Here is a 19391-nt window from a genome sequence, read left to right as displayed (position 1 = left end):
TGGGCTGAGGATAACACGGTGGCCGGTCGGTACCGTTTGGCCTTCATGGCCTGTGCAGGGAAGTTTAGTTTTAGTTTATGTCCACATAGGAAGCAACACATTGGTTGCAGATTATTTTGTAGACTAGATAACTGCTTTCACAGATAGCCCTACCTTTGATGGGATAGTTGATGCCTGTGATCGGACTAGAATAGGTGATGGTGGGTGTGCTCCTTTGAGGCCGGACGGTGGGAATGTGGAAGGTGGTAGGTGACTGGAGAGACAAGGCATAGGAAGTCTGTTTCTGTACAAGGTTGAGAGGGTAATTTTGGTCTGTGAGAACCTCAGTGAAACCCTTAGTATATTTGGAGGGGGACTACTTGTCACTGCAGATGCAAGGACCATGGGTGACCATGATGTGTGGAAAGGACTTTTTGGTATGGAATGGTTGACAGCCATTGAAGTGGAGGTATTGCTAGTATTAGGTAGGTTTGATATGGACAGAGGTAGTGGTGTAGCCATCTTTGAGGTGGAGGCCAACAACGATAAAGGTGGCTTGTTGGGTTGAGGACGATCGGGTGAAGCAAAGAGTGTCCTCATCCTCAGTCCAAATCACAAAGATCTCATCAATGGTATACAGTGTCTGTAAGGAAACTTCTAAAGAAACTGAAATTACTGCATAACAGGTGTAAAACAAAGTGTAGGGCTATAGACATAGAGATGCTGAATGAAACGTGTTTGGGTGTTAAGAGAGCAATGGGTGATGCCTTCAATGACTGCTGTAGAAGAATAGTGTCAAGTGATCTTTCACAGAACCAATAGAAATTCTGGTCATATGTAAAAGCTGTTAGTGGCACCAAAGTTAGTGGCCAGTCCCTAGTGAATGAGACGGGACCTAAAATTGAGGGTACCAAAGCTAAAGCTGAAATGGTTAACTCCATTTTCATATGCTCCTTCAGAAAGTAAAACCCAGGAGAACTGCTTGAGTAAAATCCTCATACCACTAAAAAGATGAATAATTATTAGTGTCAGTTATGTCGAGAAACAGACAAAATCATTAAAACTGAACAGAGGTCCTGGCCCCAAGGAATCCCTGTCAGATTATACATTGAATTTGCAGCTGAGTTAGCACCTCTTCTAACTATAGTTTGTTGAAGATCCCTCAAACAAAAAACTGTGCCCAGTTCTTGGAAAAAGCCATAGGTCACACTTGTCTACAATAAGGATAGTAGAAGTGATTCGCAAAACTACCGTCCAATATCCTTGACACTGATTTGTTGTAGACTCTGAGGTCAAAAATAATTAGATATCTTCAACAGAATGATCTCCTCAATGCCAAACAGCATGGATTTCGAAAACATCGATCATGTGAAACCCAACTCTCACTTTTTTCACATGACATGCTGAAAGCTTTGGATCAAAGCAATCAGGTAGATTCAGTATTTCTTGATTTCCAAAAAGCATTTGCCTCAGTACCGCATGTATACTTATTGTCAAAAGTACAAGGTATCAAGTGAAATTTGTGACTGGATTGAGGACTTTTTGGTAGGGAGGACATAGCATGTTATCTTGGATGGAGAGTCGCTGTCTGATGTAGAAGTAATTTCGAGTATGCCTCAGGAAAGTGTGTTGGGACCCTTGCTATTCATGGTGTATATTAATGGTCTTGCGAACAATACTAATAAAAAAAATCAGGCTTTTTGTAGATGAAGCAGTTATCTATAATGAAGTACTGTCTGAAAGTCAGTCAGATCATGATAAGATTTCAACATGGTGCAGAGATTGGCAACTTGCTAATGTCCAGAAATGTAAAACTGTGCGCTTCACAAACTGAAAAAAATCTATTCTATGACTATAATATCAATGAGTCACCATTGGAATCAGCCAACTCATACAAATACCTGAATGTAACACACTGTAGAGGTACGAAATGGAATGATCGCATAGGTTCAGTCACAGGTAAAGCATGTGGTGGACTTTGGTTTATTGGTAGAATAGTGGAGAAGTGCAATCAATCTACATAGGAGACTGCTTAAAAATCACTTGTGCAACCTGTACCAGAATATTGCTCAAGTGTGTGGAACCCAAACCAAATAGGACTAACAGGGGATATTGAACATATTCAGAGAAGGGCAGCATGAATGGTCACACGTTTATTTAATCCATGGGAGAATGTCACAGAGATGCTAAGGAAAGTGAACTGGAAGACTATTGAAGATAAATGTAAACTATCCTGAGAAAGTCGATTAAAACTGTGTGCCGGACCAAGACTCGAACTCGGGACCTTTGCCTTTCGCAGGCAAGTGCTCTACCATCTGACCTACCCAAGCACAACTCACACCCTGTCCTCGCTGCTTTACTTCCGCCAGTACTTCGTCTCCTACCTTCCAAACTCCACAGAAGCTCTCCTGCGAATCTTACAGAACTAGCACTCCTGGAAGAAAGGATACTGCAGAGACATGGCTTAGCCGCAGCCTGGGGGATGTTTCCAAAATGGAAGAGTGTAACAACACCAGAGTATGAGAGCTACGGCTGCTGACCAATCATTGTGTTTGTGTTTCTTTACATCAGGTTTATTTTTATGATGAATGGAGTATAGTTCCTAACATGCCCTGCGGCCAATCGTGCAGTTTGAACAGCCTAACGCAAACCGTTCAGAAGTTATGATGATTTTATATCACATAGTACAATAACTGTCACCCTGTATGTAACAAATGGTTTAACTCTATCCACAGCAATGCCCACAAAACACAAGTTTCAGGTTAAATATTCCAGTGTAAATACCTGATAAATCATACAGATCAATCTGTCAGGGAGTTTCAAAATAGTGCATGGTCCACTGCAGAGTGAAAGATTAATTTTATACGTTATCCAAGATAATCAGACCACAAATAAACAACAATATGTTATCCAATATAATCAGACCACAGATAAATGAACAATATGTGACTAAACCTTTACTGGTGTGGGACTTGCATTGCAAAACTGTTGATTATATCCATATCTCCTCTGACAAAAATGGCAATTCTCTGTCAACACATGCAACTTTTTGTTAAACCAGCCGCATATAATACTGCATTTATTTCAATGTTGCAATCAGTGTCACCCATATAGTGTGATCTTTCATTTGGGTACTGTCTGTGAACTAATTCTGTTATGTGTTTACTTTCAGGATGTATTAAACTTGGTTGACCATAGTTCTTTTAAGCAACATACAACTGTATGTCGTATATGAATAGGGCTTTAATATAATATTAGATATATTAAACAAAATATGTTACTAATGCCTTTCGTCGTTTCCCTATTTTGCATATTTATCTCTCTGTGGTAAAATAAAAACAGATGTATGTGTATACCAGACTGACCAATGGCTGCTCACTCTGGCAGTCATTACAAACACTGGCAGTCAGTGGAACCCAAATAAAGGGTTAGTAATGAAGAATTTAGCCTATTTATTTATGTATGGCATGTGGTATGGGTGTTCGATATTTGATGGAAGTACCTTATCTTTCAAGCCCATAAGCTAATCCTATTCATTTGTTGTCACTCCTTACATTGGTCTTGAAGCCCATGCCATGATTATGCAAGTCAAAAGGCTAATTATCAAAAAACAGCTGCTTTTCTACCCTTTGAACATTTGTCAATGAATACCGATCTCTTCCGTAATGCATATGACATAGTGTGCACAAAGTTACTTAGCTACACAACTAAACAACCTGGACAGTTTGACCTGAAAACACTCAAAAACATATATTAAATATTAAACAATTAATATATTTATAAATAAACAAGTAAAATACGAGTGTGATCAGCCTACCTCCTTGAGTAACAGGATGGTGCTTTCAATATTACTGAGGTCTGGTGGGTCCATTGCAAGTGCAAGTAAAGCTTTGGGTTCTCCCATATTTAGTAGTTTTGCATGCAGAACAGTTTTTGCAAGAGGACAACGAAGTATCTCAGGAACGCCTTCCTGTGCAAGGCATTTCTGCAAAATAAGAGCATACAATGGAATTACACATTCCAGAAGAGCACATGTGTGGAGCAGGGGGAAGGGGTGCTTTTTGTTCCATAAAGAGGCAGATAATACAGTTGTCCACGTAAGTACCATAGGAATTGTTGATAATCTTAACAATTATTCTAACATTGATTATGAATAACCATCTTTTAAAACCAGATATCATCTTGATATCATAGACAAAAAGGAAAATTGATTATTTAGGGCAAGTGTAGACAAAATGGTATACAGAATTCTAGTATGCACCTATAAACAGTAAAGGGTGGCACTTATATAACAACAAATTTATTTCAACATTACCTCTTTGTCTCTGTAATTAGTTAACACCTATGAAGAAAATCTTCTCAATAAGTTAGTCCCATTACTGATCCAGAAACAACTTCTTCCTTACTCTGTTGCATCCAGTAATTTATGTCTAAAAGTAAAAGTCTGTTCTTCTATGAGTCTCTGTCTAATGTAGGTGTAAGCAGCAGAAAACTATATGCAAGTTAATTGTTTAACTGTGCAGAGACATTGATACAGCTTCAGTAAATGATGCATGCCAACACGTGCATGCATTTGTTACCAAAAAGGACACACTCCAATAACAGACCAAAACGTTTCCCTTCCTCAGAGCAGAGAATCTGCCTTCAAACAAAAACAAGAATAGCAATCTTGTCCACAAGATATAAAACTCAAATAAATAAAGTTCAATGGCATTTCCATACTCATTTTCAATCATTCTTCAAAGACATTGTGAATAAAACTATACATTTTAGTGATACTTGGCATACTCATTAGACAATCATACTAAAAGTACATTAACTACTGAATCTGAGACATTCAGAATAAAATACCACCCCAATTCTTTTCCTCTCCACTCCACTCGCGTACTATCTTCCAAATAATGAACATGAGATTTTAAGAATTAAGATTCAGTTTATTGTGTTTCTCTCAGTCCATTTGCAATCCTTCTCAGTACACTAAAACATTAGTTGCCAAAACTCCAACAGTGAAGATACTCACATCGTAAAATTCTCTTGGGACAAGTCTGTACACTCGGCCATCAGCTACTCGACCAGAGCGACCAGCACGCTGAATACAGTTTGTCTTAGCTGCCCATGTCAGCTGCAAACTCGAATAGTTTGTATCGGGATCACAAAAAAGTTCTTTGGTCAAACAGAAGTCAATCACTGAAAACAGAATGTAAAGGAAAACACTATATGAGTATGAACAAATGGGGCAGTTCACTAAGAGAGGAATTCAGTAGCTCCTAAACATGTAATTTGGCATAAATACAATTTAGTACTGACCGTATACAATGTCTGAAACTGTTACAGAGCTCTCTGCAATATTTGTGGAAAGGATTATTTTTCTGTAACCTGGGGGAGGTCGCTGAAATACCATTTCCTGTTCATCAGTTGTGATTGTTGAATGGAGTGGTTTCACCCACCACTTGTAATTCCTGTAATGTTCACATGATTTTTAATAATTTAAAAAAGTTGTTAAAATGATTATCAATCAGCATTTTTATTGAAAGCTATGACTTCCTCTAAATCGTCTTTACAGCAAAATGCTATGGCAAGAAAACATCAGACTTCCTATAGATATTTAAATGAAATAAAGCTGGAATAGAATACAATCAAAGGTAACTTACTTTGAGAAGTTGTCCAAAAGTATATAAAGTTTTTCTATTTCCACAATCCCTGGTAAAAATACCAAGACAGCACCTTTTGATGTATTGTTTCCTTGTACTTCAAGCCGATCAAATTCTTTAATAAGGCGGGTTGCCACATTATAGCCTTCTTCTGTTATACAAGGCTCGTCTTTTCTCACTTCTGGAAGCTTTTTTAAAACACATTTTTTTCACATGTTTGATCCCTTGTCAAAAAGTACGTATTCTAAATACAATGAAACATATAACAGATATGTAAATTACCAGTTAATTAGTTATTTTCACATTCCATGGATCATTTCACAACATCTTGCAATGATGTGGAATGTGCAGCTCCGCCCCCCCCCCCTCCTTTTCCACACAACACAACACAACACAACACACACACACACACACACACACACACACACACACACAGAGAGAGAGAGAGAGAGAGAGAGAGAATTCACTTATGCTGTAGGATGGGTTGTCACACAAAAATGATTTCAGTTTATCTGCAAACATGTTCTTATTGACAGCAAGCACCTTTAATTCAAAAGGCAATATTTTTCATGAGTACATAATTTGCCAACTTAAGTCATCAATAGTAAAGTGGCTTTCCTGGTATGTAGGTATGTGCTAGGTACAAGAAAAGTTCAGTTTAAACCCTACATTTTTAAAAACATATACCAAACATCTGCAACAGCCAAATAAACTGTGGGAACATCTTTACTATTGCAGAACTTTATTGTTCTCTGTCAATAATTTAACATTTATCTGAATATTATTAGTTGGTATTGGGACAGGACCGCAAATGTCAGACACTAATAATGAACAAATTAAATCATAATGTGTAACAAATTTAAGTTATTCAATTAAATGCCATGTAGCGGACAGGAAATAAACTCTTAGAGCATTGATATCATCTAAGGAAAATGTCCACTGACTCCTAAGTATTTTATCCTAGGTACAGACTTTCATTAAACAATACATGGAATTCTCATGGGCACTTGTAAACTTATAATGCAGCAAGGAATTTCAATGACATACGAGGTGTGATGATAAAGTAATGAGAATTTTTGTTTTCCTTAAAGAATTCTTATTTATTCATGAACATCAATTTTTGTCCCCTTCAAAGTAATCTCTCTTTGATATAATACACTTCTGCCAGCACTTTTTCCAGGAAGCACTTCTGACACTTATTTTTCACCATGGCACTCAGCTCCTTCACTGATTCTGTTTTTATCTCATCATGGTTCTCTTCAGCCACACCAATAGAAAGGAGTCACAAGAGGTCGTGCCTGGTAGATATAGTGGTTGAGGCAACATAAAGGTTTTGATTTCTGTCAAAAAATCATAAGCAAGTATTGAGGTGTGAGCAGTAGCATTACCATGGCGCAATTTCCATGAGTGATTCTGCCACAATTCTGGTCATATCCTTCGAACTGCTTCATGCAAACAGCACATAACTTCCAATCAGTATTCCTTATTAACTGTATGACCATAAGGCAAGAACTCATTATGTACTATCCCATGGTAACTGAGAAGAACCTTCACATATCGTAGAACTTGTAGAACTTTTTTCGATCTTAGCTCTTCAGGGAGGTTCCATTGGGACAATTGTCACTTGGTTTTGATGTCATACATACCAGTGTTTCATCATCTGTTACAACCCTCTTTAGAAGATCTGGATCACTGTCGACTTCATTCGGCAATTTCTGAATGATGTTTTTGTAACATCGTCTTTTTTTTTTCCCCCCCGAAATTCAACACTTTTGGAATAAACACATTTCATGCCCAAGACCTGAGCTAAAGGATACGAGGACTTCATCAGCAACCTCTGATGGTGATTCAGCAATTTTCCAGAACCATTTTCTTTATTTCTTCCACACTGTCATCAGTAATTGAAGTGCTAGGGTGTCCAGGGCGACTGTTGGCTTCAACATCATCTTGACCCTCTTGGAAACGTTTATACAATTCATAAACTTTTGTCTTACTCATAGCACATTCTCCAAAAGCCACAGTCATAATTTCAAACGTGGTGCTGTACGTTATTCCATTTTTCAAGAAAAATTTAATGCAAATTCTTCGATCTATCTTTTTCCAAAGAAAAAAAATTGTCAAGCACTTGAAAATATGTTTAACCTTTTAGACTATGAGTAATAAACTAAATATTTTAAACAGCAGAAAATGTATACCAACAAGATACAAAAACAATTTTGAATATTGAATGTAATATAGCCCACGAAATTAAAAAGTTCCTGTTATTTTTTATCATACCTCATACTTGCTACAGTAGACAGTTTTAATATATTGGTAACAGTCTCACACCACTACAGACATTTGATTCCACCAAGGTTCAAACAAAGTCTTTAGACTGAAAAACTGTGCTTCTTATTCATTCATATTTCAAATACCCTACCAGTCAAACAACTAACTGTCGGAAATTATTCCACTATTTACTGTAATTATTATCGTAATTTCATACAGGATACTCATATCCCTTGGCTCCACTGTATTCAGTAAAATATTCTACATCTCAATAAATACTCTGCAAATCATTACGAAATGTGTAGCAGAGAGTATTTCCCACAGTACCACAAGTTAAGACTTCTTCCCATCACATTTGTAAAAGGAGTGCAGGATGAACAAGTGCTCTGAATACCTAGCTGAAGTTCATATTCAAGGTTTCTACGGGAGAGGTAACTAGGGAGCTGTGGAATATTCCTAGAGTCTTCATTTAACAATGACTGCTACAACTTTGCAAGTATGTTTTCGTTGGATAGTTGACATCTACCATCAATCGTCTGCAGCTCCAGTTTTTCAGCACTTCTGTGACACTTGAGAAATGTCCTGTCCACTATCCTTACCGCCCCTCCCAAAGTGGTATTCCACTGTCCACTGAACCTACACAATATACTCGCCCATCCTTACACAACCACTGCTCCCAATCCCTTACCTCATGGCTCACACGCCTGTAATAGTCCTAGGTGCAAGACCTGTCCCATACATCCTCCCACCACCACCTACTCCCGTCCATTTACTAAGATCACCTCTCCTATCAAAGGCAGGGCTACCTGTGAAACCACTCACGTGGTCTACAAGCCACTGTGCTGCATTCTGTGTAGGCATGATGACCAACAAGCTGTCTGTCTGCAAGAATGGCCACTGACAAACTGTGGCCAAGAAATAAGTGGACCACCCTGTTGCTGAACACACTGCCAAACATGGTATCCTTCATTTCAATGACTGCTTCAGAGCCTGTGCCATATGGATCCTTCCCACCAACACCAGCTTTTCTGAACTGCACAGGTGGGAACTTTCCCTGCAGTACATCCTACATTCCTATAACCTCCTGGCCTCAACCTTCGTTAGTCACTGTCCTCACCCATCCAGCCCCTTCCCTGTTCCCATTCGAGCACTAAACAACCATCATTCCACCACCACATCCAGTCTTTTTATTTCTCTCATTTTCCGCTACTTCCCCCCCCTCCCCCCACCACTCCCCTTCCCTCCGTCTAACCTGCAGCACTTCACTGTCTGCCACCCTCACCATACTATCCCTCCCCCTCCCCACCCTAGCCTCCTCCTTACCCCCACCCAGTCACCACTCCCATCATGTACTGGTGCTGTTGCTCCCAGTATGGTTTCAGTTGCCTGAGACTGCAGTCGTGTGTGAGAGTTGCGTGTGTGTGTGTGTGTGTGTGTGTGTGTGTGTGTGTGTGTGTGTGTGGTGTTGACAAAGGCCTTAATGGCCAAAAGCTTTAACTGTGAGAATCTTTTTGTTGTACCTATCTGCGACTCAGCATCTCTGCTATATGATGAGTAGCAACTTTCCTTCTCATAATGTTGTTAGATTCCATCCTGGATTTTCCATTGTTTGATTTTTATAAACATACAAAATTCTCTGATTGTCCTACTTGGTACGTGTCCCACACACAAGGAATTTTCTAGGACTGGTAGTGAAAATGTTTTGTAAGCAAACTCCTTTTCAACTAATTGAAATTTTGCAGTTACCTACGAATTAACCAAAGCCTGCTGCATGCTTTACCTATAACTGATCCTACTGTGACACTTCTTTTCATATTCATACGAGTTGACTGATTCCAGTAGTGAGTCATCGATATTTTATTTATAGGACACTACTTTTTTTTATTTTGTGAAGTGCACAATTTTACACTCTGAATGCTTAAGGCAAGTTGCAAATATCTGCACCACTTCCAAATCTTTTCAACGTCTGACAGAATATTTGTGCTACTTTTTTCAGATATTACTTCTTCATAGATAACTGTATCATCTGCAAAAAGTCTGACTTTGCTCTTAATATTTACTGCTAGGTCATTAAGAAACAACATGGACAGGAAGCGTCTCAACACTCTACCTTTAGCACATCTGAAATTACTTCTGCATCTGCGGCTTATAGTATCAAAACCAGCCAAGACACAAAATTTACAAAAATAGAAAATATATCACTATCAGCTGAAATAACAATATGCTTCAAAAATCCGCCCTGCCTTTCTATTACAGAGCACTTGTTGTGCAACAGACTGAGCTAAGTCTTGCAGGCAGTGAATTCATATCCAGCCGTGGCAAGGAACGAACAATAACCTTCATGTCTCAGCATTTTTATTTGGAATCTTGTGATGTTAAATTACACGAAAATTGAAAATCCAAGATGGAATAATGACAATATTATAAAAAGGAAGTTGCTACTCACCATGTAGCGGAGATGCTGTCGCAGATAGGCACAAGAAAAAGACTGTCAAGCAAAGCTTTCAGCCAAACAGGCTTTCATCAGAACACACACACAAATGCAACTCTCACACACGACCATAGTCTCTCGCTGTAAGGCCAGACTCACAACAATGTCACAATAGCTGTAGGCTAAATAATTCCTTATATTGTATATTCTTTGATGTCATAATGCTTCACCTGTACATTGCCACCTTTTGCATTAATTTCCATATGTACGGCTTTCTTACTGTAATTGGTGTGAAACAAATCCTATTTCTTGTGTGCTTTTATTTTGACATTATTGTGTAGTGTAATGTTATGGTTCATGTGAAATGCCTGATATTGTAGTCTAAATGAGAGCAAATTGAAGACTTACACAACAATATTACTCAGTAAGTGTAAACAGTGTCTATCATAATAATGATTATAACATACATCTTTATTTGCAAATAATTTTCTGTATGTTATGTTCAAAGTCAAACTGAACTACAAACAAAACTCTATTTTGTTTTCTCCTCAGTTTTCTAATGTTCTTTTCAATATGTTGTTACAAAATGTAGAAATGCATTTTTTACTGCTACAAAGAAAAGTAGTTAAAATGTCACTTTATTTTCATTTAACTGCTTTGTCACACAATTTTGGAATTTAAGAAGAGTACAGTTTTATAAAAAAGGAGGAAAAGTATACAAAATTTCAACAAAACTGACCAAGTCAAAACTTAAATTAAAAAGGTTTTGTCACAAATCACATTTCACAAAACAACAGAACTTAAATATCAAAGCATTAAGAATGCAACTATGAAATAAAAATGTTTGTGACCATCACTGTTTGTTCTCTAGGGGCTTTCCATCCACACTGAAAAATACACCGTCAGTGACTTGGGCAGTTTTGGTACCAGATGCCTCTTCGGCCGATGTTTTGTATCACATCTGCTATTTTTCTTGTAGGCAGACATGACCATTTCTTTCTCGCAGCTACTGGGCATAATTTTTGTGCAGGGGATCTTGAGAAATTAACCATGCAAATTCTGTATAGATTACAAGCAAATTCCGCACAGAATATGATAGGGATTCTATCGGCACTAGTTCTTGTTCACTTTTGGTGATTCTGCCTGTTTCTCAATAGCACTGATACTAAACATTCATATCACTCATCTTTGCAACATGTGAGATATAAACAGAGGCAGTACTTCTGTATCCTCCTTTGAAAAAGAAAAGTTTGAAAATTACATCTAGCATTTCTGTTCGTGCTCTGATACCCTCTATTTCAGTCCCTGTGTCTTACAAGACTGTCTGGACACTGACTTTGTGCCTCTGATGATACCCTCAATTTCAGTTCCTGTGTCTCAGAAGACTATCTGGACACTGACTTCGTGCCTTTGACTAGCTCCATGTATGACCAAGTCTGGTGAAATTTCAGGGTAGTATAAAAGGGCCATGTTATGCTCATGAATCTTTATCAAGTTACCACAAGAGACAATTATTTAAGACACAATGTTAGATGCAGACGGAATGAGAACAACTTCCAGTTTACAAAGAAAAAGTCTGTATCATGTAAATGGGCAGATTCACTATCTAAGTTCCTCACTTTGTTCAGGGGCTATATGAATAACACTCGTGAAAGAGCACAATATTACAAAATTCAAATATTCATAATATTGTCATTATTCCATCCTGGATATTCTATTGCTTGATTTTAATCATCAAACAGCAATTTTGTCCTCTGATATCCTCTTCTAGTTTTTTTCAAAATGTGACAAATCCAAAATCCATAGCAACAGTTCCTCTCTGTAAAAAGAGCTCACTATTTCTTGGCTATATTAACAACAAATATTATTGAAAAGGGTACTTACAGGCCCAATCTTCTTCAGTTCACACAAATAGTAAATACTGATTCTGTAATTACGTCTTCCTGTTCTGTACTTATCAAGATCTATAACAGGAGCTGGCTCCCATTTATTGTTCATAGGAAATGAAAAGTAATTGGAAAATCTTCCAACATTAATAGTTGCAGACATCAGAACAACCTGGGAAAAGAATTGAGGTATTAAGACTATGTAAAAAATTCAGAAAGACATTTATCAACATCCGGAACTTGTTAACGTGTCATTCATTCCAGTCAGGTAACAAGGTGTTACATTCACAATATGAATATGCAGGAAATATGGTACCTTAACATGTGGAGATGCTGTGCGCAACAGCCTACGGACAACCAACAATGCAAAATCTGTATCTTCATCTCGTTCGTGGACTTCATCTAATATGACATGAGTAAAGTTACTCATATGTTTAGTGCCAATCAATTTTTGAAGCAGTACACCTGTTGTACAGTACAGAATAAGAGTATCACTCGAAGTTTCTGCTTTCAGACCAACCTAGTGAAAAGATGGAAGAAAAAAAAATTCCATAGTTACAAGGAAAAATTAAAGATCACTTCCATGATAATTATCAGTAATGACGCCTATCACAAGTCAACATATAACAATTTTGAGAGTTTAGAATTATTGTTATCGGCTCTCTTACCTGGAAACCAACAACAGAACCTAGTTCCCAATTACGTTCTTGGCAAACTCGTCTTGCAACTGTTATTGCTGCAATCCTTCTTGGTTGAGTCACAATAATTCTGCAGGGCTTATTTTTCTCACGACAAGAATCTAAAATAAACTGAGGCACTTGTGTTGTCTTCCCACATCCAGTAGATCCTTGAATTATAGTGACCTGGTTTGTCTCAATAACAGAAACAATCTGAAAAAATGTGAATACAGGTTGTAGTAACTTCCTACTGGAGTATGGAGATTATTACTGTTCTTAACATTGGCAGTGTCACATATAAAGCTATAGCAACTTTGTAAAAGATCAGCAAAGATATTAGCAGCCTCCTTCATAGTGAAATCATTCCAGGATTCATATAATAAGACTGAGAAATGTCCAAAAATATAAATCATTGATTGGATGGAACTGAACACTGTTCATCACAATCAAGATCAGTGTCTCAAACCTTGCATAATGAGCATTATCTGAAACTTCAGTGAATGTTTTGACAATTATAAGCATAGCATATTCAACAACGGTCCATGCAAAGGAATAGCATGCGCCTGATATTAGAAAATGATTACAAGCAGTTGCTGTTATGTGGGTTAGCATACAATATGTGAGGTGATAAATACTGCCCAGTACGAAAGAAACAAAACAGAGAAACAATTACATCATACAAATAGAAAAAAATAGGCCTATAACTAGACACCATATTACAAAAGTGTATCAAATACCAAAAAGAATTCCAAATTGAGAAATAGTTCACTTATGGCTGGTTCAAGCTAGCCTGTTAAGGAGAGCTATGCACTTCTACGAGTTTCAGTGTGAATTTGAAGCTCAAATGAAATTTATTAAGTCCATAACACAAGTCATGCAATTGTCCACAAAAATTGGGCAAGTCCTCAAGCGGTCTCAAGATTGCCTCTGTATCACAAAATAATATGCTGCTAACAAGTTTGTTTGCATGGCCATCTTCTGCAGCAAGCAAAGGTGGTTTTTATTTACAAAAGAAATATTAATATGCAGCTGAACAATTATAATAACATTTCACACTGAGATTGTAATTCTGATAATATTTTAAGTCCAGGTTGGAATATTTACAGTGTAAGGAAAAAGATCAACTACTACTCGCTGCAAAAAAAGACACACTGAGTCACAGACAGGCACAACAAAAAACTGCAATAAATTTGAGCTTTGAGCTAAAAGGCTTTCTTTTAAAGTAGAAAATACATACACACTAACACATGATCAAAGTCTCTGGCCACTGAGTCCGACCTCAGTGGCCAGAAGCAGTGGGCAGAGTGATTTGTGTGTGTGTGTGTGTGTGTGTGTGTGTGTGTGTGTGTGTGTGTGCGAGCGCGCGCGTGTGTGTTTCCGATTTTAGAAGGTCTTTTGGCCAAAAGCTCAAATGTATAGAAGTCTTTTTGTTGTGTCTCAACATCTCTATATGGTAAGTAGCACTCTATCCTTTTCATAATACTGTCGCTATTCCATCCAGATTTTTCATTTTTTGACTCTGTACGAGACAGCAATGGACTTGAACAAGCAGCTGAACAGGATGGACAATGTCTTGAAAAGTGGTTGTGACATGAACAAAAGTATGGGGGTAATGGAATAAAGTCAAATGAAATCAGATGATGCTGACAGAATTACAATAGGAAATGAGACACTAAAAGTAGTAGATGGGCAGCAAACTAACTGGTGATGGCTGAAGTAGGGAGGATATAAAATGCAGATTAGCAATAACAAGAAAAGTGTTCCAGAAAAAGAGAAATTTGTTAATTTCGAATATTAAGTGTTAGGAAAGCTTTTCTGAAGGTATTTGTTTAGAGTGTAGCTTTGTACAGAAGTGAAACATTAACAATTAACAGGTCAGACAAGAAGAAATTTTTAAAATGTGGTACTGCAGAAAAATGCTCTAGATGATTAGATTATATTACTGATGAGGAGATACTGAAGTGAACTGGAGGAAAAAATTATGGCAAAATCTGAATAAAGTGGGAACAGTTGACAGGACATGTCCTGAGTCATCAACACTACTTACCATACGGTGGAGATGCTTAGTCGCAGGTAGGCATAACAAAAAGACTGTTGGCTACGGGCCAACAAGGCCTCTGTCAAAAATAAACACAAAACACACAGACAAACACGCAAACACACACATGCATGCACGCAAATGCAACTTACAGTTAAATGACCACAATCTCTGGCACTTGAAGCCAGACTTGGTCAACAATGCCTTATTGGCTAAAAGCTTATTGTGTGACAGTCTTTTTATTGTGCCTATCTACAACTCAACTCAGCATCTCAATTTGATAACAGATGGAAGTGGTGAAAGGGGAGGGATAGCAGATGCTGACCAAGGCTTGGCTACACTAACGAGTAGGTTCAAATGGATGTAGGTTGCATTCACTGTACAGAGATGAAGAGGCTTTCACAGGATACAGTAGTGTGGAGAGCTGTGTCAAACCAGTCTTCAAACTGAAAACCACAACAACAAACATCCACAAGCCACATCACAAACACTGCCAATCAGAAGTCTAAGAAGATGGCTTCACTGTTGGCAGTGTGTTATCTCCTACACCCAGTCAGTCACTTTCCCATTAGCAATTGATCCTACACAATAGCAAAGACATGACAAGTAGGTGGGCAGCACATTGTGCCACTGCACTAGTTTTTCAGCTGAAAACATGCTCATCGTGGCTTGAAACACACTTAACGGGCTGGGCAGATGGATTTTGGTAGGTCTAATATGTCTTACTTGCTCCAACATCTTGACGACTGGATGTACCCAGCCTCTTGAGATAACTACGAGGTTCAGAGCTTTTGTTAATTAAGCTTCAACACACCTTTCCACTCTCTGCCATGCTCCTGAGACACTCCTCGCCAACATTAATGTCTAATGATATTTTCTAAAATTTACTGACAAGCAATAAAACAATCTCTGTACCCTAAAACAGACAATGATTTCCACTTAATCCTGAACCAATACAATTGTACATCAAGAACAAATGGGGTGATTCTGATCTGCATTAGAACAGTGGAAAACAGTTGCAGGAAGGGGCCTGTACATCCTTACTCTGTTGCTTTAGGAAGAAAAGGCATGACATTGCAGGAAACTTCAGTATTCATCTTAGGTGATTTGAGGAAACTACTGAGCACTTATATATGGATCGATGGACTTTAATCCAGTGTCTTAATGTGTCATCTCAGTCAGTGCTAATCTGGAAAGTTGGTGCACTCTTTCTGTACTAAAATCTCCTTTGGTCTCATTTCATTGATGTTTCTTTTCTCTGAATGAACTTCCTTTCATGCATATGGCAGGTTCTAACTGACTTGGGTTGTGGAAGACATATTTGGCCTTTGCTTGTCTCATAATATTTTCCTCTGCTTCCCCGTGTAGAGAAATAAAAGTTCTAGGAACTTTCACAAAAGTGTTGGAGTCTTATCAGAGAATTATTTTTTCCACCTTTGCCCTGAAATGGCGTTCATTCCATCAAGTGATATACAGAATTGTCCTTTACTCTGTTGCACCTTCTTCTCTCTCATTTCTTAAAAAAAAGAGATATTTTTTACACTACAAAAAGGACATGTTACCCATATGCTAATCTTATGAAAAGGATAGATTGGTACTCAGCATATAGAGGATATGTCGAGTCACAGACAGGCATAACAAAAAGACTGCTAAAAACATGAGCTTTTGGCTGAAAGGTCTCCTTCTACAGTAGGCAACACACACACACACACACACACACACACACACACACACACACACACACACACACGGCCACGGTCTCTGGCCACTAAGAGCGGACTGCTAGGAACAATGCCTGATGAGATAAGCAGTCTGCATGGTTGGGATAAGGAGCAGGTTGGGTCAGGGAGGGGGAGGGATAGCAGCATGGGGGTGGGGGACAGTAAAAGTGCTGTCTGTGGGAGCATGCAGGGACATGGTGGGGACAACGTAGGGCAGCTAGGTGCAGTCGGGAGATTAGATAGGGGGTGGAGGAGAGAAATGGAGGAGGGGATAAAAGACAGTGGGTGCATTGGTCTTAGCCCCACAGAAACATCAGTCCTTTATAAAGGCCTTAACCGTTTGCCCCACTCCCAAATTCAGTCATGGTGGACTTAGACCTTCTCTCCTACTCCTCATCCCTACAGTGAAAATACTTTTTCGCCACTAACCCTACCTATCAGACTCCACCCAGCACCAATGTTAAATCCTGCCTGACTCAGTTCACTCGCCCAACCAAACAACACCCACCCCCACAGCCTCCAAATCACCTTCTGTTAATATTTCAGAATTTCTTAACCTTAAATCTTGCCTCATCATCATTACCCAAATCCCTCATCATGGAAGCTAACCTTACATCCACAAAAAGAACTGCAATCCACCATCTAAAACCTGATCCCGACCTTATAATTCTACCTGCTGACAAAGGCTCCACCACCATGGTTTTGAACCAGATTGATTACCAGGCAGAAGGACTCTGCCAGCTGTTGGATTCATCCACCTACAAGCGCTGCCAAAGTGACCCCATTCCAGAAATCCAACAGGATCTCCGACCTCTCCTCAAATCCTCAGGCCAATCCCATAACCCTCCTCCTCTCCCCCCCCTCTCTCTCACCCCTCTCCCCTACCCCTACCACTCCCTGCACTCCCACCTTCTACACGCTTCCTGAAGTCTGTAAAATCAACCACACATGATGCACAATTGTGGCCAGTTACTGTGCCCTCATTGAGTGCAAGAACATTTGCTCTCCTAGACAAGCACCTTCAGTGTATTACCCATAACCTATCTCCCTATATAAAAGACACCAATCATTCCCTCCACCAACTCTCCACTGTTCCTCTTCCTTTATCACACTGCAGCCTGCAAATCACTATTGATGCCAACTCTATTTATCCTAATGTACCCAACATCCAAGGCCTCGCCACTACTGAACCTACCTTTCCCAATGCCTGACTGATTCCATACCTACAACCTCCTTCGTGGGCACCACGAACAACTAAATCCTCACCATAGTTACTTCACCTTTGAAGGCATCACCTACAAACAAATTTGTAGTATGGCAATAGGAACCTGCAACACACCATCCTATGCCAAACTATTAATGAGCTATCTAGAGGAATCCTTGCTCACCACCCAGAATCCTGAACTCCTTACCTGGTGCAGATTCACTGATGATATCTTCGTGCTCTGGACTGAGTGTTTGGACACCCTATCCCCATCCCTCCAGAACATCCACACCTTCTTCCCCATTTGCTTATCTCATCCTCCTCAACCCCACAAGCCACCTTCCTCGATGTTGACCTCCACCTCAAAGATGGCTACTTCGGTACCTTCATCAGAGCCTAGCCACTTGTGGATGTAGTATCTGTAGAGACAAGCAGACCCTCTCCAAATATACCAGGGGCCTCATGACACCTTCAAAGACCAAAATAACCCTCCCAAACTTATACTGAAACAGATCTCCTGTGCCTTATCTTTCCAGTCACCCACCACCTCCTAGAGCCCCACTGTCCAGCCACAAATGAGAACTCCCCTCATTACTCAGCATCACCCAGAACTGGAGCAACTAAATGACACTTTTCGTCACGGTTTTGACTAACTCTCATTGTGCCCTGAAATAAGGAATATTCTGCACACTGTAATTTCTAACCATCCTACAATAATATTTTGCCACCCACTGAACCTCTGAAATATCCTCATCCATCTCTAATCCTTCCCTGTAGATGCAAGACCTGTCCCATATGTCTGCCCACCACTACCCACTCCATTCCAGTCACAAGCACCACCTATCCCATCAAAGACAGGGCTATACCTGAATACCTGAAAGGAGTAATGTGATCTACAAACTAAGCTGCAACTGCTGCACTGTATTCTACATGGGCATGACAACCAACAAGCTGTCCGTCAGCATGAATGGCCACCAACAAACTGTGGCCAAGAGACAGCTGGACCACCTGGTTGCTGAGCATGCTGCCCAACACAACGTGCTTAATTTCAATGACTGTTTCAAAAGCTGCCTATCTGGATCCTTCCTACAAACACCAGAATCGAATTGCTTTTCTGAATTTCAATATATCATTCCCATAACGCCCCCCCCCCCCCTCCCAGCCTCAACCTTCTTTATTAGTCCCTGTCCTTCACCCACCTATCCCCTTCCCTACTCCCACTCCAGCACTAAATAGCCTTCTATTCCACCAACACACCCATAGTCTTTTTTCCCCATTTTCTTTTTTTCTGCTCGTCTGCCCCCCCCCCCCCTTCCTCACCTGTCCCCACCACATCACTACATACTCCTACAAGAAATACTTTACCATTCCCCACCCCTACATGTCATCCCTCTCATCCCAACCCCAGTCTCCTACTTACCCTTCCCACCGAGATTGCTTCTCTCATCACAGGCAGTTGCTAGCAGTCCGGTGTGGTGAGTAGCAATGAATCCTTTTCCATATTGTCATTTTCCATCCTGGATTTTCCACTATCTG

General features: G+C 39.4%; 1 protein-coding gene across 4 annotated transcripts in view; it reads right to left on the bottom strand.

Annotated features, from left to right (window-relative positions):
- Positions 1-19391, bottom strand: part of LOC126195042 (probable ATP-dependent RNA helicase spindle-E) — a 276948-nt gene that overhangs the window by 207990 nt on the left and 49567 nt on the right. For all 4 annotated transcript variants that reach the window (XM_049933486.1, XM_049933487.1, XM_049933488.1 and 1 more), the window contains exons 4-10: positions 12884-13105; positions 12532-12735; positions 12214-12387; positions 5631-5818; positions 5287-5438; positions 5000-5166; positions 3797-3964 (exon numbers count right to left, since the gene is read on the bottom strand). In XM_049933486.1, the coding sequence (XP_049789443.1) occupies positions 3797-3964; positions 5000-5166; positions 5287-5438; positions 5631-5818; positions 12214-12387; positions 12532-12735; positions 12884-13105 (1275 nt within the window). The remainder of the gene's footprint in view (positions 1-3796; positions 3965-4999; positions 5167-5286; positions 5439-5630; positions 5819-12213; positions 12388-12531; positions 12736-12883; positions 13106-19391) is intronic.

This window comes from Schistocerca nitens, chromosome 7 (genome assembly GCF_023898315.1).
Source record: "Schistocerca nitens isolate TAMUIC-IGC-003100 chromosome 7, iqSchNite1.1, whole genome shotgun sequence".
In the NCBI taxonomy this organism is placed as follows: domain Eukaryota; kingdom Metazoa; phylum Arthropoda; class Insecta; order Orthoptera; family Acrididae; genus Schistocerca; species Schistocerca nitens.
This window is presented reverse-complemented; position numbering and strand designations above follow the sequence as displayed.